Genomic DNA, 16,780 nt, shown 5'->3' with positions numbered 1-16,780 from the left:
CTAACAATATATTTTGGGAATCTTTCCATAATAAGCACATAAAGCCTTTCTTCTTTTTTCTGACTGCATTGTATTCTCATCTCCTATTGATGGGGGTGTACTGCTGGCAATTATAAACATGAAATGATTCATTTTGTACATTGAACTGTGTGACACCTTCAGGAGAAATTCCTAGAGTTGGAATTATTGGTTCTAAAAGTATGTATATAGTTTCAGTTTATATTATGAGAAGCAGAATACCATGGCTAAGAGCAAAGAGCTTTAGACTGCTTAAATCCCAGCTTCTCCATGGGCAAGTCTTTGTGTCTGTTTCCTCATCTGTAAAATGGGAATGGTGATAATAATAGCTAGTACCTTACGGAGTTGTTATAAGAATTAAAAGAGATACTACATGTAATACATGACAAATGCTCAATAAAGTTATTATTTTGCCAAATTGTCAGAGAGGTTGATTAGAAACAGGAGTAGGGATTCTTTCCCTCTAACAATAAAGTAGAAATTAAGGGAGATTGAACTTAATGGTCTCAGATTTCTTTTTTTCTTAAGATTTTATTTTTCTAAGTAATCTCTAGACCCAACATGGGCTCAAATTTACAACCCTGAGATCAAGAGTCACGTGCTCTGCCAACTGAGCCAGCGGGCACCCCAATGGTCTCAGATTTCTTAAGTAAAAAGTAATATTATCTGCTAGGCAGGAAAGAGATGGAGTTGAGGATGGGGCTTGATGTTTACAGGAGTAACTGAGGTGGAAGTAAGGGTTTGGATTTGAGGAGATAAAGGAACTATGAAGTTGGGATGTTAGGAGGATCATCCCCCAGGGACTCTAAAGTCATGCAGGATGATGGTGGGATTGGAGAGGAAGGATGTGAGTCGGGTGCCCATATCTTAAATCTTAAATGAAAATGAGCAACAGGAGGTCAGTAAGTAATGGCAATAACAAAGGCTTGAAACTGCAAAAGGAGCGAGAATTTGCTCCACCCAAAAGTGGAGAATTGGTGGTCTGGAGGCCTTGGGGAGTAAAGAGAACATCAATTCCATTGCCTAACCTGGACATTAGGGGTCTTTATTCAAGAAAACAGCAGGGGAAGGGCTGTCCTCAGAGAAGGGTCCAGTTTAGGTAAGGCAGGAGGTAGAGAAAATATTCTATAGCTAAGTAAGGAAAACAAAGAAGTGTGTTTGTTTTAGAGAGGGACAATACCAGAGGGCTCCAGGGAAAGGTTTTAGAAAGAAGGAAAGACGCAACTAGAGGAGGGTAGAGTAGAAGAATCATAAAGCAAGATGGGGATGAGCATAAGGATAGAGGGAACCTCAAACCAATGGTGAACTCACTGTCTTGAGAACTGGTGAAAGCTATGGATCCTCTCTCCAGAAAAATATGTATTTATACATACATGCAGAATATGTATGCAATTTCAGTAAGGTCCCAGACTCCACAGACACCCAATTTTTTAAAGTAAACTTTTTATTGAAGTATAGCATGCATACAAATAATTGGTGTCCAGCTCAAAGTGAATATACCTGTGTTACCAGCACCCAGATCAAGAAACAGAATACTACCTGAAGCCTCTCCCCAGAAGCCCCACCCTGAGTCCTCTTTCAGTCACTTAACAATTCGCCAGGGTAATCATCACCTGACTTCTAGAACCATAGTTTAGTTTTATCTGTTTCTAAAATCTATATAAATAAAATCATACACTGCATTCTTAGGAGTCTGGTTTCTTCACTCAATCTTATGTTTGTGAGTTTCATCCATGTTGGTGCATGTGGCTGCAGTTCATCCATTGTCATCTCTGTGTACTATTCCACTGTATGGTGCATGACAACTTATCCATTCAACAATTGATAAATACTTGGGTTTCTTCCTAGTTTGGAATTATTACAAATAGTGCTGCTATGAACATTTTCGAATGTGCCTTTGGTGAACATATGTACAAATGCTGCTGTTTAAATACCTAAGAATGGAGTTCCCTGGTCATAAATTCAGCTGTAGTAGACATTGGGGCTATGTTTTAGACAAGGAACAAGGGAAAAAGGAAAACAGCAATTCAAAGGAAGTGGAATTCACATGAACTTTCAGTCTGAATTCTGATATAAAGTTACATGGGAGGGCGCCTGGGTGGCTCAGTTGGTTAAGCGACTGCCTTCGGCTCAGGTCATGATCCTGGAGTCCCGGGATCGAGTCCCACATCGGGCTCCCTGCTCAGCAGGGAGTCTGCTTCTCCCTCTCCCGCTCCCCCCTCTTGTGCTCTCTCTCTCTCTCACTCTCTCTCTCAAATAAATAAAATCTTAAAAAAAAAAAAAAAAAAAAGTTACATGGGATGTTTTGCACTGATCATTTATCAACATTGAAACCAAATTAAAATAACAGTCATCAAAGACTTGATGAATAAATTCAAAGGGAGATTCTTTGAAAAGATCAATAAAACCTTTGACAAATCAAGAAAAAATAGAAAATGCAAATTTTAAGAAATATTAATTGCCAAAATTGACTCAAGAAGACTCAGAAGAATTGAGGAGACCAACATCTCTGGAAGAAACTGGAAAATTATGTTAAGGAGTCATCTCTCTGAAAAAGGCACTGGGACCTGACACTTTTCACATTAACTTGCTTTAGAACTTCAAAGAATAGGGGCGCCTGGGTGGCTCAGTCGGTTAAGCGGCTGCCTTCGGCTCAGGTCATGATCCCAGAGTCCTGGGATCAAGCCCCGCATCAGGCTCCTTGCTCAGCGGAGAGCCTGCTTCTCCCTCTCCCTCTGCCTGCCTGCCGCTCCCCCTGCTTGTGCTCTCTCTCTCTCTCTGTGTGTCAAATAAATAAAATCTTTAAAAAAAAAAAAAGAAGAAGGAGAAGAAGAACTTCAAAGAATAGATCACTTCCATGTTATTTAATCTGCTTAAGGACATAGAAAAAGGTTGAAAGTTTCTCCAATAACTTTATAAAATGAGTAAAATCATAATACCAAAACTTGACAGTGCATAAGTAGGAAAACCACTCTTCAAAGTACAGACCTGGCAGACCACCCCCAGAGATGGGCAGAAATTCCATCTCCCACCTCTGTGAGTCTCACTCAGTGGGTCCTGGATGCCTGTCCAAGGACCCACCTCTTCTGTGATGACTGACACCAGGAATGTCCACCTCCCTGGAGCTGTGGCTTCACCTAGTGATTTCAAATCATTGATCAATACTGATGGAGCCACTGAAGGTTTCCAGCAGAAGATAAGACCTTTGTCTGTCAGGAAGACCTACTAATAAGAGCTCAGAGAAACCAGGAAGCCCATTTTGGTATAATGATGATAAGCATAAATACTAGATGAGTACTTACTTCCTGCCAGGCACGCTTCTACCTGCATGATCTCACTGAGTCGCAGCAACCCCAGAGAAGTAGACTCCATTCTTATTTCCATTTTACAGAGGAGGGAACTGAAACTTAATACATGAACATAAACTTAAGTTAATATAAAATGATCATATGACCTAGCAATTCCACTCCCTGGTATACCCCCCAAAGAACTGAAAACAGGGACTCATAGCAGCACTTTTTCAAGAGCCAAAAGTTGTAAACAACCTAAGTGTCCATCAACTGATGAATGGATCAACAAGAGGCAGTATATCCATATAACGGAATATCATTCAGTCATAAAAAGCTATGGAGTTCTGATACAACGTGGATGAATCTCAGAAACATTATGCTAGGTGAAATAAGCCAGACACACAAAAAACAATATTGCAGGATTCCACTTATGTGAAATAGGCATATTCATAGAGACAAAAGTAGATTAGGTGTTGCAAGGAGTGGGAGGGAGGGGGAGATGGGGCGTTATTTCTTAATGGGTAGTTTCTATTTGGGGTATGAAAATGTTTTGGAAGTAGATAGTGGTGATGGCCGTACAACATCGTGAGTATATATTAAATAATGCTGAACTGTACACTAAAGATGGTTAAAATGGGGGACTCCTGGCTGGCTCAGTCAGTGGAGCATGCAACTCTTGATCTTGGGGTTGTGAGTTCAAGCCCCATGTTGGGCATAGAGCTTACTTTAAACATTTTTTTTTTAATTAAAATGGTTAAAATGGTAAATTTTATGTGTCATATATATGTATATATATTATTTTCATAATATATTATTATATAACATATAATTATATTATTTAATATTTGTATAATTATATTTTATTGGTTATTTTATATTATTTATATTATATTTATGTATATTTATAATATTATTATTTATATATATATATATTTTAAAAGTAGATTCCATGCCCAGTGTGAAGCCCAATGTGGGGCTCAAACTTATGACCCTGAGATCAAGACCTGAGCTACGATCAAGAGTCGGAAGCTTAACTGACTGAGCCACACAGGCACCCCCTTGCAGTCACTATCTTGTGTGACTGTATACAAGACTGACCTTGGAAGGCATCACATTTTTTGGCTGTTAAATAAGACTGGGTAAAATATCTTTGACAGTCCCTGCTGGCTGTAACCCTCCTGACAACATCATCTATTCATGGATTTTGATTTTACAACGTGGAAAGTCCCAAGCCTTGATTCCTGACCCAGATACCATTTGCTTCTGGTGCACTCTGTGGACATTGATGAATGGGAGCTCCAGGGAGGGAGGACCAGCTGTCTTCCCCTTACCTAGCCCCCCCTCTTAGGGGTTTGTCCTGGAGTTGAGCCAGCCCTTGAGGAGGCCTCCACTCCTTCTTCCTCTCCTGATTCTGGGAGAGGGCTTGGGCCTGGCTGTGCTCCAGGATAAATTTCCACAAGGCAAGAGATAACACAGAGCCAAGGTGAAGATCAGGGCAGCCCTTAAATAAGGCCTCCTTGCACCCTAGAGTTGGTTGCTGTTCTTCTACTCCATAGCTGTCTATCCTGCTTGCCGGTGCCCAGCCACCATGTGGGAGCTCTTCGCTTTTTTGCTGTTCGCCCTCACCTATTTCTTATGGCCCAAGCCAAAATGCCCCAGTGCCAAGTATCCCAAGAGCCTCCCATCCCTGCCCTTGGTGGGCAGCCTGCCATTCCTCCCCAGAGGTGGCCATCCGCACGTGAACTTCTTCAAGCTACAGAAAAAATACGGCCCCATCTATTCCTTTCGCATGGGTACCAAGACTACAGTGATGGTCGGTCACCACCAGCTGGCCAAGGAGGTGCTTGTCAAGAAGGGCAAGGAATTCTCTGGGCGGCCCCAAGGGGTAAGCAGTGCCCACTATCTCTCCTCTCTCACCAGCCCCGGGGGTTTTGCAGACCATGCCTGGAATGACCCTTCCAGCTCCTGTAATTCTTCCAACCTGTAATTCTTCCTAAAACAGACTAACAGGACCGTGGGTGGGGATCGACCCCTCGGACCCCACCCAGCCTCTAAACTAGGCAGGAAGAATCAAAGGAAGACTTCATTTTCTGGGCTGTCATCTCGCCTGGAACTGGATGATGTTCTCTCTGAGTCTTGACTTCCCTAATTAACTGAGGTAGTATATGCAAAGCACTGAGCCCAGTGCCCAGCACAGTAAGTACTCCATAAATAGCCTTTAGGAGTGCTACTCTTCATATGGAAAATGGGATTAAAATGACTACTGTCTTCTGTGGGAAGGTATGAGGGAGAAGTATCCTGGCTTTTGGAGGGAGGGGATTGCTGTTTCTCTGGACCTGTCCCCAGCTGCTCTGGCTCACAGTAGGGCTGACACACGGTGGCATTAAAATGGTTAAAATGGTAAATTTTATGTGTCATATGTATGTATATATATTGTTTGTATAATATAAAATATATTACATATATTATTATATGATCTATCCTGCCAAGCCTTCTGTAATGCTCCTCGGGGAGGAAAGAAGCTAACCATCTGCGAATACTGCCAATGCCCCATCCCAGCACCTTGCTGCTGAGTACTCCCTTGGACACCCCAGGCAGGGCCCCCCAGCCACTTATCTCTGATCAGGCCAAGGGCTGATTCATTTTTCCTTGGACAAGTCAGCCAGGTCTGCTGGCCAGCGGCCTCACTCCCAACCCTCCTGAGCAAAGAGGAAGGAGGAGGCTGGTCAGATGGGGCTTGCAGGTCACAGGATGTAAGAGGGGAGGCTTTGAAGCTGGATGCTTTGAAGTGCCTCTGAGAGGAGGTGGAGTGGCCAAGTCCAGATTGCGTTCTCCAGATGGGGCCTTACGGTGGGCACACAGCCTTGCAGTAGGAGGCAGAAAGATGAGCAGGGCTGCCTGCGGCACGCCCCGGAGGGCCCAGGGGAAGGCAGACGTCTGCGCAGTCCTGCTTCTACAAGCCCACCTGCTCCTGCCCCCAGGACAGGCACCGTTCAGAGAGCTTATCCCATCCACGGCTGCCTTCCCCCGGTCAGAAACTGATAAGAGAGGCCCAGAGGTCACCCTGTCATTGAACTGCCCCCCCGGAACTGCATTGTAATTCGGGGTCCCTTTTTTCTCCTTAGTCTGTCTCTCTGATGGAATTAGGAGTAGAGGGGTGTCGGGCCCTGCCCTACCGAGGCCTAACGGTCATGGCAGAGTAGAGCAGGGGTGTCCCACATGGGTGTCAGCGTGGCAAGTACCTGCCTTCTCCCACAGGAAGGGTGCAGGAGGCCCAGGGCAAGGGCGGGTCATTGATGTCTGATTCTTACAGCCTTTCCTGCTCTCCAAAGGTGACTCTGGACATCCTGTCTGACAACCAAAAGGGCATCGCCTTCGCAGACCATGGTGCCAACTGGCAGCTGCATAGGAAGCTGGTACTGGCCACCTTTGCCCTGTTCAAGGATGGCGACCAGAGGCTAGAGAAGATCAGTGAGTGCTGGCCGTCCCCTTCGGCTGCTGGAGGGAGAAGGGGCTGGGGAGGGGGCAATGGAAGGCTCAATCTAGTGCCTTCTTGACTGCTGCTGCCATCTGGTGGCCATCTGCTCTATGTCCCTGGCTAAGGCGGAACTGGGAAGGAGGGAGGGTGCTGCTTAATTCCCCACCGTCTTGCCCCTCTCTCTTCCCAGTTTGTCAGGAAAACAGTTTATTGTGTGATTTCCTGGCCACCCAGAATGGACAGTCCATAGATTTGTCCTTGCCTCTCTTCCTGGCGGTGACCAACATAATCTGCTTGATTTGCTTCAACTCCTCCTACAAGAATGGAGATCCTGCTCTGAAGATCATAAAGAATTATAATGACGGCATCTTGGATTCTCTGGGAACGGATAAAATGGTAGACATATTCCCCAGGTTGAAGGTGAGGATGAGGCCAGGCCCCACCTTCAGATTCCAGGAATCCCTGTCCCCAATTCTTCTTACTGCCCAGCTCCAGACCCACTTTTTTCCTGACCACCTCAGCCACAGTGACCTCCACCTCCTTCATTTTAAAAGCACCAGTTCTCTACAAAAATAGGTTTAGCTTTTAACTATGCATTTTTAATATCATGACAATGGCTTTCATTTCTTTACCAATTGCCATATGCCCACTACTAAGCACTCCACATGAATTAATCATGTTATTCCCCTTAAAGGTCAGTTTTATTATCCCCAGACAGATGAGAATACAGGCTTAGAGAAATTAAGGAACTTGCTCCAGGCTTCAGACTCAAGTCTATCTTACTCCTAAGGGCTGGGCACACAGCAGAGTTTAATTAGTAGACCTTCCATCAGTGCCTGATGTTTGATTCAATGGGGAAGGGGAAGTGAAGACGATCCCTTTTCCCTTATTTGGAGTTGTCCTAGTTGTCATTAATAATCCCATTCTGTGTCCCCATCTTGCCTTCCATTTTGGCTGAAGGTCTGGGTTAGAGTGGAAACTCTCCAGACACCGAAAGCTAGGATCTGCCTCCAGGAGGGATTCTGGTAGCTGGTAGCTGGAGAAACAAAATTGAAGATGACACTTCTTTCTACTTTCTACTTTCCAGATTTTGCCCAACAAAACCGTGGAAAAAATGAAGAACTGTGTTAAAATGCGAGATGAATTGCTGAATGAAATCCTTGAAAAACATAAGGTAGGTGATGGAGCAGAGAAGACCATGAGTTAGGTTGAAGTGTCATGAAAACAGGGCTGGGGTCCATTTTGGACACTGGAGTATCTCTAGCACCTAGCAGAGAGCCTGGAACATAGTAGGTGTTCAACAAAAAATGACTTAACTAATGAATAAGGGTGAGGAAGTAAGGAATTGCAGAGGATCAGAGAAGGGACCCACTCACTCCCAAAATTTAGAGAGAGCCCTCCTACCTCCACAAGCTCGTAGGTCCTGCCTAGTCTCTCCCCAGTCCCTCATGTCCAGATGGAAGAAGCCTTTGTATCTCCAGGCTGGGATGGAAGTATGAAAGGGTTTTGCAGATGAGGCTCCCTCCTTATCACTGTCTCCCAACCTCACCCAACCAGGAGAACTTCAGCAGCGACTCTGTCACCAACCTGCTGGACATACTGATCCAAGCCAGGATGAACTCAGACAATAACAATGCTGCCTCAGACCGGGATTCAAAACTCCTTTCAGATAAACATATTCTCACCACCATAGGGGATATCTTTGGGGCCGGTGTAGAGACCACCACGTCTGTGGTGAAGTGGACTGTGGCCTTCCTGCTACACAATCCTCAGGTGGGCTTCTCCCTACTCTGGTCTTCCCAACCACTCTTCACCCCAGCCATATCCACCTGTGGCCCCAGGAAGAGGGAGACGTAATGTCCTCTGACCTTCCATGCAAGGTGACTGGGCTGCCCCACTCCTAACCCAAGCAGTAGTTGGCTTTGGCCCTAGGATGGAGCTGCCCCATCTTGTGGAAACAAAGCCTGAACTGCAAAGCCACCACTGGGAAGAGTCTGAACCAGCTCTTCTGGATGTAACAATGGGATTCTTCTAAGCCCGTGCTTCTCCTGGGCTTAAGCATGTTGGTCACATCTACCCCGCTCTGGCCCTCAGTTGCAGAAGAAGATCCAGGAGGAGATTGACCAGAATGTGGGTTTCAGTCGCACACCAACTATGAGTGACCGGAATCAACTCATCTTGCTAGAGGCCACCATCAGAGAGGTGCTTCGCATCCGGCCTGTGGCCCCTACACTCATCCCCCACAAGGCTATCGTTGATTCCAGGTATGCCTTCCCTCCCAACAACACTCACTGCTTTCCAGTCCACCTGGTCCCTCCTCTACTGCCCCACCCCTCCGCTTGCTGGTCAATTTATACTCAACCATTGACCACCAATCGTCCTATCCATGACCCTACTGATCAATATATCTGCCACGCACTAACACCCACTGACTAATCCACAGATCTAACTGACCTCCCTCAGAAACTGCCTGCTGCTCTGGAGACATGTGATCTGGAATGATAGACCAGGTGCTCTATGCTCCTACCCAATCCAATAGCCACCACACACACACACATACGCGCACGCACCAGCTCAAAATGCACACCCACATGCCCTGACAGACATGAATGTCCATGTACACAAGTATTGATACATAAGAGCTAGTGGGGAAGAGGTCTACAGAAGGGCTTGGTTCATATTTGATCTGGCAGAAGCTGAGGAAAAGATGAGGGAGTGGGCATGAGGACGTATAGGGCTTTTTTCCCCCAGGGTGGGGGACTGTAGAGGCGTGGGGCTGAGCAGTTTGGGGAGGACAATATTTTAGACTCCCCTTTCCTCTCCCTCTTTGGGGCAGCATTGGCGAGTTTGCCATTGACAAGGGCACAAATGTTATCATCAATTTGTGGGCACTGCATCACAATGAGAAGGAGTGGCACCGGCCCGACCAGTTCATGCCAGGTGAGTCCCTGTTCTGTCCTTCTCCCAAGCCACACAGACAGCCTAGCCTCCGTGCTCCAGCATTCCAGCCCTGTATTCCTTCTGCTAAGCTTTCTACTGGAAAACTCCTGGCTCCAACTACATGAACCTGTTGATAGCCCCATTCTACCCTAGATTTACCCAAACTCGTCACAGCCAGATTTCTCACTTTCTCCTTCCACCAACTGCAAATGTCCTCTAAGAAGCCCTCTAGGTATATGGCTCCCATGAAGTCAGCCCCTCGCCCCTCGGATGGTGGCATTTTCAGTCGTCAGTACTGCCTCCTTTCCATCCTTCCTGAATATTGCATTTCTTCCGTGTGAGTAAGGGCTACCCGAGAGCTGGGCTGTATCTCTCCTCAGGCTAGGGTTCCCCCATGTAAGGTTGTCCACCTCCTCAGATTGGGGCTCCCTGGGCAAGGCCACGTCTCCCCCTCGGGCAGGGCAGAGCCATTCTTCTCCTTACTCCTGTCCTGGCTGTGGCTGACAGCTCTCCGTGTCCACAGAGCGCTTCTTGGACCCCACGAGGAGTCAGCTCATCTCTCCGTCACTAAGTTACTTGCCCTTCGGAGCAGGACCCCGCTCTTGCCTAGGTGAGATCCTGGCCCGCCAGGAGCTCTTCCTCGTCATGTCCTGGTTGCTGCAGAGGTTTGACCTGGAGATCCCAGATGATGGGCAGCTGCCTTCCCTGGAGGGGAACCCCAAGATGGTCTTTTTGATCGAGGCTTTCAAAGTGAAGATCAAGGTGCGCCAGGCCTGGAGGGAGGCCCAGGCTGAGAGTAGCACCTAGAGGCTCACCTAGCATCCCCTGACGCCACCCTGTGTGGTCCCACAGCACAGAATTACAGCTGTATGCCCTCCCCCCGGCCTTCGCTCCTTCCTCCTGGCCCACACTGCCTTCTTCCCAGCCTGCCGTCCCTGGTAGTGACATGCATAAACAAAACAGCTTTTCTTCCTGGTCCCTGAGCAGTTCACTCCTTTGTTCACTTGTTCACTCATTCTTCACAACAAATATTTATTGAGCACCTGCTATGTGCCACTCCCTGTCCCTGGACACTCAGGCTTATACTCCAGTGAGGACTGACAAATAAACATTGCAGAGACTCCTAAGTGCTTCCAAGTCAATTTTACTGGGTGTTGGTGAGGAGAGAATGGTGGGAGTGGAGGCTGGCCACTGCGAGCGAGGGGTAGGGAAGGCGTAAAGACGTGGGGGAAAGCATCCCACCGGCAGGCGGGAAGTTCTTGCGGGGGGAGAGGTTAGTGTGGCAAGAGCAGAATAAATGAAAGGGGAGAGGAGCTTTTGCTGGAGTCAGATTGGAGACAGGGGCCAGGCCCCACGGAGCCCCTGCAAGTAGCAGGAAGGGGTTTAGCTGTTTATTCCTAGTGTGATAGGAAGTCACTGGGCAGTGGGGCGGGGGTGGGGGGGAGATAAACATGTAAGTGGGAAGGTCTGGTTTGCATTTTTTTTTTTTTTGAGAAGGAGGGAGGGAGGAAGGAGGAGAGAGACAGAGAGAGAGAGAGAGGACACACATGGAAGAGCAGAGGGAGAGGGAGAGAGAAAATCTTGAGAAGTCTCCACACCCAGCATGGAGCCCCCAACTTGGGGCTCGATCTCACAACCCTGAGATCATGACCTGAGTCAAAATCAAGAGTCAAATGTTTAACCGACTGAGCCACCCAGGCACCCCTGGTTTGTATTTTTAAGACCGCCCTAGTTGCTGAGTGGAGATTGGTCTGAGAGGGATGAGAGCTGGGGCAGGGAGGAGGTGGTTGTGCTGGTCCAGGAGAGCGAGATCATGGTGGCTCAGCCCCCAGCCATAGCAGTGGAGACGGTGAGAAAGGGTGGGATTGTTTCTATTTTGAAAGTGGAGCAGATCTTAAAAAAAAAAAAAAAAAGAAAGTGGAGCAGATCTTGTTTGATCCAATCAGGCATCGCTGTGCATACCTGGAGGGTTTGGTTTTGGGGGAGTGTGTGTAATCCACAAACTCAACCCACCACTACCTATCCCTCTGTCTTGGTCTGCAAAGACCAGCAGGTCTCCTTTCGCTTGTCCTGTCCTGGGGTGGACACTGCCAGGAGAGGGGTTCTGCGGCGCCCGGCTCTGCCCGGCTCCCCACGCCACAACCCCAGGACGCCTGTAAATGCCTCACTAGAAAATGGCTCCCAGACTTCTGCAAACCTTGGAACCAGCATCCAAACCTCAGCTACTGGCCAGTTTGCAAGCGAAAGATGTCCCGAGACGCCCCGGGGAGAAACTGATCCTTGCCCATTAGCCTAGAGAGAGGCTCCAGTGCCAGCTCCCTGGCACCAGCTGAGCCAGGGTTGAATCATCCACCCAGTCCTTCTCTTCTGACTGAAGGAGGGCTCTGGAAGGGCCAGCGGGGCAAGGCTGACACCCTGTCTGGCCATGTTTTCAGAAGATATCAACAGAGCCCCTGCAAGGAGGGAGGGACAAAGGTTTCCATTACAGCACACCTTCTTCCCTCAAAAAGCTTTGTTAATCCAGTGACAAGAGACTATTCCTTACTGTCCCCCCAACTCAGCCCTGGCCTTTACTGGACAGTAACCCCGGGGTCTTGCTAAAGAGCCCAAGGAAGAGTTTGTGGGCAGCCTGGTGAAATGCTGACACCACTGTGGGCCAATGGGAAAGGGTTTAACTGGAGGCGGCCCCTCCCTCTCCAAGGCTCCTCTGCCCCATCAGCTGGTCGCTGGTCTAGAGCCAAGCCACCCTCAGTTTAAAGCAGAGGGGAGCAGATCGGCTGGAGGAGCGTCAAGTATTCTCCTCTCCAACCATTGGATCAGATCATAGAGTGGCAGGGAAATGAGAGAATAATCCTGCGTTTTGAAGATGACAAAACTGAGGGCCAACTGAGGCAAGGGCAGGGGAGGTAACTTACCCTAAGTCACACAGCTCCTGAGCATCAGGGCTGGGACTAGAACCCAAGATTTCAATGATGCAGGAAGAGGAGCCAGACATGCTTTCTCACCCATCCAGTGTCCGTGCAGAAGGGCTCTGGGGTGTCTGGCCTGGGAGAGTACAAAGCTGAATGTCCTTTCAGAAAATGACCTCATGAACCCCGACTCCTGCCCAAACCGCCCTTCCCCTGCCTGGAAGGCCTTTTCCCACTGACCTAACTCCTCCCATCCTGAGTCTCAGAGTGCAAGCCATATTCTAGGGCATATCTCACGACCCCTAGACCACTGTGCTTGTACTCTTTTAGCACTTAGCTTCTGTTCCTTGGTACTAAACCCCACGTGCACCTGAGCATCTGCCTGGGCTCAAAATGGGTGCAGTGTCCCCCAAAGGCACTGCCCCCCTATGTCTCTGGAATTCAAGACTGAATCTTCTCATGTTACTTATCTTGCTCAACAGCACCTGGCAAGTAGGTTAGACACACAAAAGGACTGAATCCAATGCTCTAAACCCCTTGGCTAATTGGTCCAGTGATAAATAGACTATCTCCTTATGCAGAAGGAAGCCCAGATTTTTGACAAAGCTGGAAGGTGTTTGCCAAGACCCCACAGTCACATTTTGAGCCTCAGAATGCCCTTAGCCAGTGATATGATCGTAAATAAACACTAAACAACCAGTTTTCTGGTACTGCTGGGGAAGAGCCATGATTCGTAGTGTTTGCCAATTGCCATGATGTAAACAGTCCCCACTATGAGCAATTTCAGGCCACCCATGTGATGTCACTGAATACAGAGTTGGGAAGAGATGCTCGGTAGCATTATATGCTATTTACCATTATGTTATATAATAAATAGCATTACTATATAATACCATTACTAATAATACCACTATTCCCACCATACAAAGATGTAAATAACCTCAAGGGCACAGATAATAGTAACATTGTAAAATAATTAGGAAATGATTAGTTTTGAGTATTTATTGCCTTTGTTTCTATTATAATGTATTCAATTGTGGGTTTATATAGTTCACTTTTTTTAATGGTTATTTAATAGACAGCTCATAAAATCCCTGAACATTTAGGTAAGTACTTATTTATTTATTTTAAGTAGGCTCCACACCCAAGGTGGGGCTTGAACTCACGGCCCGGAGATCAAGAGTCACATGCTCTACCGACTGGGACAACCAGGTGCCCCCAAATTCCTGAAAATTTAATAACCAGCTTTTGTGAACCAAAACAGCTGGCCCTCCCAGGAGAAATGGGCTGTCCTTGTCCTTCAGAAGGGCAACTCCCCAGAGTCCCCATCCTGGGGGGAGGGACCCCTTCCCTGGCACCCTAGGTGTGGAGTGGGGGTGGATGAGAGTGAGTAACTGTTCTGGCGCCTCTGGTGGCCATAAAACCTGAAGCAAATGGGGAACTCTTTCTCCAGTCACACTCCTGGGTTTCAACACCCATCTCTGGAGGACAGGAATCTAATCACAGAGGCGAGAGAGTCCGGGAGGACTGGATGAGGAGGATCCAGGTTCTAGGCCCCTGGCCCCCCACCCCCTAGGTTCCAGGCCCTGGATCTTAGGCCCATTGCTAGCTTCTTGAACCAGTTTTCTCATTTGTACGGGGGGGTAACTTTAACTTACCACCTGTGCTGCCCATTATCTGAGGCTTGGGGGAGGCAGAAAAGCAGAAAGGGCCAGGTGAGCAGGGGAGCTACAGAAGATAAGAGGTCAGGCTGTGCCGGCACATTGTCCCCGTATTGTCATTTACAGACCCAGTGACCACGGGCAACTTACTCGGCCTTCTTAAACCTCAGTTTGCTCAACTGTAATATGGGCGGCTGAGGCGTGCCTAGAAACAGTACCGCCAACCTCACAATGTTGCTGAAGGTCAGATAGGGACCTACATGATGCACTGAGTGCCTTGATAAATACTGGCTTTGCTGCCATTGCCTACAGCCAGATCCACATAAGTCCTTCTCTAAGGACGAAGAAGCAAGTGTTGTTCAGACAGGTCTATCTGAAGGACGGGACCTCCGGGAACCAGCCAGAGTAGCCCCTGATGATCCCGCCGGCTGCCCCTCCCTCCTTCCCCAGCTGGGGCATGCTGGCAGCTGGGACGTGGGTGGAGAGCCCAGAGACAAACTTCTCACAGTTCCAACACGGCGGGAGTTTTGTAACATTTTCCAGCGGGATTGGGTTTCCTGAGACTTCTTGGTAAGAAGACATGCAATGGAAGGTTACACTGGTGGGGAACGGGCTTAGAGGGAGGAGAAACTTCAGATCAAACCAAATCCTCTTCTCCCCTCCAAGCCACCTGGAAGTTCTAACTCCTGAGAATTGTACAATGTTTCCTGGGGGACTCACCCTCCCTGAGGAAGTTAGCATTGATCTGCACCACCTATCCCAGGGGTGAGGCTATTTCAGAGCTGAGGGGCTCAGGCAGGGGTGCCTGGCTTAGTGTGGGGGGCCTCTGAAGGCTTCTGACGAGGCAAGGGGGAACACACAAGGGGGACAAAGAAGCTCCTGAGGAAACTGTCTGGCTCACCTTTCACTGTGCTACTTGCCTGCTTATTACCTTCCTCTGGTTCTCTCTCACCTTTGAAAAAAAATCAAAAGTTCTTCACATGGCTTGTGAGCACCGAGTCTTCAGTGTTCGGGGTTCAAATCCTGGCTCTACCACTTATGAGCTGTGTGATCTTGGACAAGTTAGTCAACTTCTCTGAATGCTTCAACCCCTTTAACAAAGCAGTCCATACCTCAGATGGCTGTTTTGAGGCTAAAATGAAAAAAAATGTCGGTAAGATGCTTACACACGACCTAATAACGTGCAGTCAATAAATAGAACGATAAAGACAAATTAAAATATTTTTATTACCAGCTTACCACTCCAGATTCATCTCCTGTCATTTCCCAGAATGCAATTATCTACAGAGATTAAATTGCTAGCAGCTTTAGACATTTCAGCCTCCCGTGCTTTTGTGGGCTTTTCAGCACCTGGCACATAGTAAGCACTCGATATTATCTGCAAAACAGATTTACCCAGAACTTACCTAGAATTCCCTTTATACCTTTCTTCACCTGACAAGCTCAGCTTAGAGGTCCCTGCTCCAGACAGGCTACCCTATGCCCCCAGGTCGTTCTCTTCCACCGCATTCTGTGCACACATGCTTCATGGTACTATGCTACTAAAATGGTTTTCATGCCTTTCTTCCCCTCGGGACCATTAGCTCTTCTAAAGAGGAGCCTGGTCTAAGGCATATTTGCATTCCCAATGCCTAGTACATGGTAGGTGCTCGATAAATGCTCAGCTTGAGTAAGGCCAGTCACATGCCCCCAGGCCAGGAACCCAGATCCCGAACGCCTCCCAGGACCCACTGCCCTTCCCAGTAGGTTCAGGCAGATGCAAGTTTCCAGCAGGTTTGGCCAACAGTCGGCCAAACCCGCTTCCCCCTCCTTCTGAGTCAAACCCTGCTTCCCCCCACCACCCGGCTGAAAACAAAGGAAACTGGAGAATAGGGAGTTTCTTGAAATTTTTGTTCATCAAAACTATCCTGTTTTGTGCTTCAGAGCATTGGTATTGTCTCCATCTGAACTTGGTCACCCAGGGCAATAGAAAAGGAGGAACTCAGTGACCCAGGAACCTGGGGTGCAGTGCGGGGTGCAGTGAGGTCTGCTCCACAGACCTGGGCCCCGAGGGGACACTGCACAGCCATCAGCACGCAGCTGGCAAGAAATGTACTGGTTTGTTTGTGCCATTCAGACATTAGATGACTGAAGGCAGGAATGATGGACTCCCCAGTCCTTCCCCGTGGTTTTACTTTAAAGATTTTATCTGACAGAGAGAATGAGCAGGGGGAGAAGCAGGAGCCTGGGATCCTGACCTGAGCCAAAGGCAGATGCTTAACCGCCGAGCCACTCAAGCGCCCCTCCCCGTGGTTTTAGAACAGATCTGTCTCTAGATGCTAACATGGTTCTCCTGGGCTTACTCGGAGGAGCTCAACAGTTTAGAAGGAACTAGGCAGCAACCATCCCACTAGAGTCACTGAGGGGCCAGAATTGCTCTGGCCCAAGGTCAAAGATGGGGGCAGGAGCCTGTCTGGCTTACATCGGGCTCTTAGGTAATAATAG

General features: G+C 47.9%; 1 protein-coding gene across 1 annotated transcript; it reads left to right on the top strand.

The window, feature by feature from the left end:
• Positions 1 to 4,846: 4,846 nt before the first annotated feature.
• On the top strand, positions 4,847 to 10,697 carry LOC116644149 (steroid 17-alpha-hydroxylase/17,20 lyase). The gene is made up of 8 exons (XM_032423516.1): positions 4,847 to 5,193; positions 6,641 to 6,779; positions 6,977 to 7,206; positions 7,874 to 7,960; positions 8,344 to 8,559; positions 8,881 to 9,050; positions 9,623 to 9,726; positions 10,250 to 10,697. The coding sequence occupies exons 1-8, from the start codon at positions 4,897 to 4,899 to the stop codon at positions 10,531 to 10,533; spliced, it is 1,527 nt and encodes a 508-aa protein (XP_032279407.1). The 5' UTR covers positions 4,847 to 4,896; the 3' UTR covers positions 10,534 to 10,697.
• Positions 10,698 to 16,780: the final 6,083 nt, after the last annotated feature.

Source organism: Phoca vitulina, unplaced genomic scaffold (assembly GCF_004348235.1).
Source record: "Phoca vitulina isolate PV1807 unplaced genomic scaffold, GSC_HSeal_1.0 scaffold28, whole genome shotgun sequence".
NCBI classification, from domain to species: domain Eukaryota; kingdom Metazoa; phylum Chordata; class Mammalia; order Carnivora; family Phocidae; genus Phoca; species Phoca vitulina.
This window is presented reverse-complemented; position numbering and strand designations above follow the sequence as displayed.

Excerpts from the sequence above, each read along its gene's own strand:
- LOC116644149 (XM_032423516.1), top strand. The coding sequence starts at position 4,897 with ATGTGGGAGCTCTTCGCTTTTTTGCTGTTCGCCCTCACCTATTTCTTA. Across the intron at positions 6,780-6,976 it reads CCAGAGGCTAGAGAAGATCA|TTTGTCAGGAAAACAGTTTA; the intron begins GTGAGTGCTGGC and ends CTCTCTTCCCAG. Across the intron at positions 7,961-8,343 it reads AAATCCTTGAAAAACATAAG|GAGAACTTCAGCAGCGACTC; the intron begins GTAGGTGATGGA and ends TCACCCAACCAG.